General features: G+C 38.7%; 1 protein-coding gene across 1 annotated transcript in view; it reads left to right on the forward strand.

Moving 5' to 3' along the window:
• Positions 1-2,738: 2,738 nt before the first annotated feature.
• LOC119348199 (bidirectional sugar transporter SWEET13-like) overlaps positions 2,739-3,264 on the forward strand; it is a 2,090-nt gene continuing 1,564 nt past the window's right edge. The window contains exon 1 of the mRNA XM_037616498.1: positions 2,739-2,991. Coding sequence (XP_037472395.1) covers positions 2,940-2,991 — 52 coding nt within the window. The 5' untranslated portion in view covers positions 2,739-2,939. The remainder of the gene's footprint in view (positions 2,992-3,264) is intronic.

Genomic DNA, 3,264 nt, shown 5'->3' on the forward strand with positions numbered 1-3,264 from the left:
CCTCCGGCGGAGCGATTCCGTCTGGGGAACTTCCCTCCCGGAGGGGAAAATCATCGTCATCATCATCACCAACAACTCTCCCATCTTGGGGAGGAATATCTTCATCAACATCTTCAACAACACCAACTCCTCTCAAACCCTAGTTCATCTCTTGTGTTCAATCTTTGTACCAAAACTATAGATTGGTGCTTGTGGGTGACTAGTAGTGTTGATTACATCTTGTAGTTGATTACTATATGGTTTATTTGGTGGAAGATTATATATTTAGATCCATTATGCTATTTAATACCTCTTTGATCTTGAGCATGATTATCATTTGTGAGTAGTTACTTTTGTTCTTGAGTCACGGGATAAATCATGTTGCAAGTAATCATGTGAACTTGATATGTGTTCGATATTTTGATGATATGTATGTTGTCATTCTCTTCGTGGTGTCATGTGAACGTCGACTACATGACACTCCACCACATTTGGGCCTAACGGAATGCATTGTGGAGTAGTTATTAGATGGTGGGTTGAGAGAGTGACAGAAGCTTAAACCCCAGTTTATGCGCTATTCTGTAAGGGACCTATTGGATCCAAAAGTTTAATGCTATGGTTAGAATTTATTCTTAATACTTTTTTCGTAGTTGTGGATGCTTGCGAGAGGGTTAATCATAAGTAGGAGGCTTGTTCAAGTAAGAACATCACCTAAGCACCGGTCCACTCACATATCAAATTATCAAAGTAGCGAACACGAATTAAGCCAACATGATGAAAGTGACTAGATGAAATTCCTGTGTACCCTCAAGAACACTTTGCTTATCATAAGAGACCGTTTTGGCCTGTCCTTTGCCTCAAAATGATTGGGCTACCTTACTGCAATTTTGTTACTACTATCGTTACTTGCTCGTTACAAATTATCTTGCTATCAAACTACTCCGCTACTTACAATTTTAGCACTTACAGATATTACCTTGCTAAAAACCAATTGTCATTTCCTTCTGCGCCTCGTTGGGTCGACACTCTTACTTATCGAAAAGGCTACAATTGACCCCATATACTTGTGGGTCATCAGTTGCTTGTTTAGGGATGAAAACGGAGCGGAAACAGACGGAACTGAGTGCTACCACATTTGTTTTTATATTTTTTTTTGCAGAAGCGGAAACGAATACAGAAACCCCGGAAATGAATACGAAAACAAATACTAACGGAACAAACACGGAGAGAATACAAAGCGGACACGGAAACAGAATTGGGCATTGGCGGAACTTAAAACCCCCTTTAATCATAGAGAAATAGAAAAAAAAACAAATATAATGAGTTGTTAACATGGCTACAAAATAATATCATTATGTTAGCAACTTAGTGTAGTATTGTAGTAGTACTGAACAATTATGTATAGAGTCAAGCTGAGTACATGTGTGGTAGTAGAAGTTGTGCCTCAGATTCATTCTACTAATTGTGCCATTGTGTGTTGTTTGGTGGTTGGGCCACAAAGGAGACATAGGTCTATAGTAAAACGGAAATTCCATATTCACGGAAACGGAAAGTTTCGTTTCCATGTTTGTTCCACCGGAAAACTTCCATTTTTGTTTCCCTTTCCGCATAAAAAATTCCATTTCGACTTCCGTTTTGTAAATTTCCGTTTCCATTTTCATATTTTCTCTCCGTTTTCATTTTTCCTCCGAAAAAACGGAAAGTTTCCACTCCATTTTCATCCCTATGCTTGTTGGACTTGGTTGTGGTTGTGTGCATCTCAGTTATGCAGAGCCCATGTGTAATGCACTAATGCTTAAACCTTTTAAGTAATAAAGCGCCCTTTATCAAAAAAATTCTCTCCATTGCTGGATTTCTATCAGTGTATGCACTAGCTCCTTTCAAGGTCTATTCTTCAGCAATGTGAACACCGAAAATTGTTTACGGTGGTGTGTATGCAGTTGTTTTAGCTAGTATGTGTGGTTCTGTTGGCTGTGTATATCAACTCACGTGGAGGCCTAAAGCGAATTCATTTGGATTGTATTCCATGGAAACTAATCTTTTGAGTACTATGGTAGCTATATTTAGATGTGTTTAAGATGAGTAACACTATTTGAATGTATGTGCAATACCATGTACCTCTTTAAAGTTGTACAATGTCTGTAAGATGAAAATTGTATTTGTGGATTCATCACTAAAAAGCACGAGGATGCCAGCATATTCGTTTAATAACTGTTTGCTCAGATTTTTTTAACGCGGAAATTCCGCTAAATTAATTCAGCTACTGGACACTATGTCTATATCCAAAAGTTAATTATTTGTTCCTGTAAGACATTTCCTTATGTAAATTCAATAAACAACTAACAGTGTGAATAGTCCTCTCAATTGGAATGTCTCACTTGGTTTACAGTTGTGTGGTGGCTATTACCACACCCCAAAATCTAGGTTGGGAAGAATGGAAGAATGACGTAGCATAACACAATTCGGGGTGTACAACAATTCAGGAGAAGCTGTATGCACATTAAAGCTAAAGTGTACACCAAAGCGACAACTTTTGAAAATTGCCATCATTATCTCTGTCAAGCGTAGCACATCAGATTTTTCAGGGAAAAAGCATAGCACATTAGATAAGCTCAATTATGCATTGCTGGAAACTTTCTTCTTTCTAGAAAGCCAATCATTAATTTTGTGTGGCATATGTGTGACCGGAGAGCTTGCATACGCCAAGGTAGTCAGGTCATCTTCCTGCCTATATAAAGCACCCCATTACCAACCTTACAATTCAGGCCAAGAGTTCAAACCAACATAGAGAGCTCTCCTCTTCAGACCTCTCCCTTCTCCCCACCAGGAGTCTAGGGTTAGAGAGAAAGAGTGAGAGAAGAGCAAAAACAACCTCTAGCCCCACTGTTGATTTAATTTGCCAGCAGGCTTGTTGTCAACTTCATATCTATCCCAGTTCCCTTCAATATCTTCATATCACAATGGGTGGCCTATCCATGGAGCACCCTTGGGCATTCGCCTTCGGCCTACTAGGTATATTATTCTCACCACGAACAACATATGCCCAACAATTACCCCTTGCATTATCCTAGTTTCTTATTACAGCTACTATTTGTTAATGCAGTACTAGTAGACTACTTTCGGTCGTTTGAGATCACCCTTTTGCAGCATCTATCTATATATCTTATCTTTGTCACTGATTGTTTAATTGATGGGTAGTTTAGTACTCCTCCGTCCGAAAATACTTGCCATCAAAATGGACAAAAAGGGATGTATCTAAAACTAAAATACGTCTAGATATATTCC

The sequence above is a fragment of the Triticum dicoccoides genome, unplaced genomic scaffold (assembly GCF_002162155.2).
Source record: "Triticum dicoccoides isolate Atlit2015 ecotype Zavitan unplaced genomic scaffold, WEW_v2.0 scaffold88109, whole genome shotgun sequence".
Taxonomy (NCBI): Eukaryota; Viridiplantae; Streptophyta; class Magnoliopsida; order Poales; family Poaceae; genus Triticum; species Triticum dicoccoides.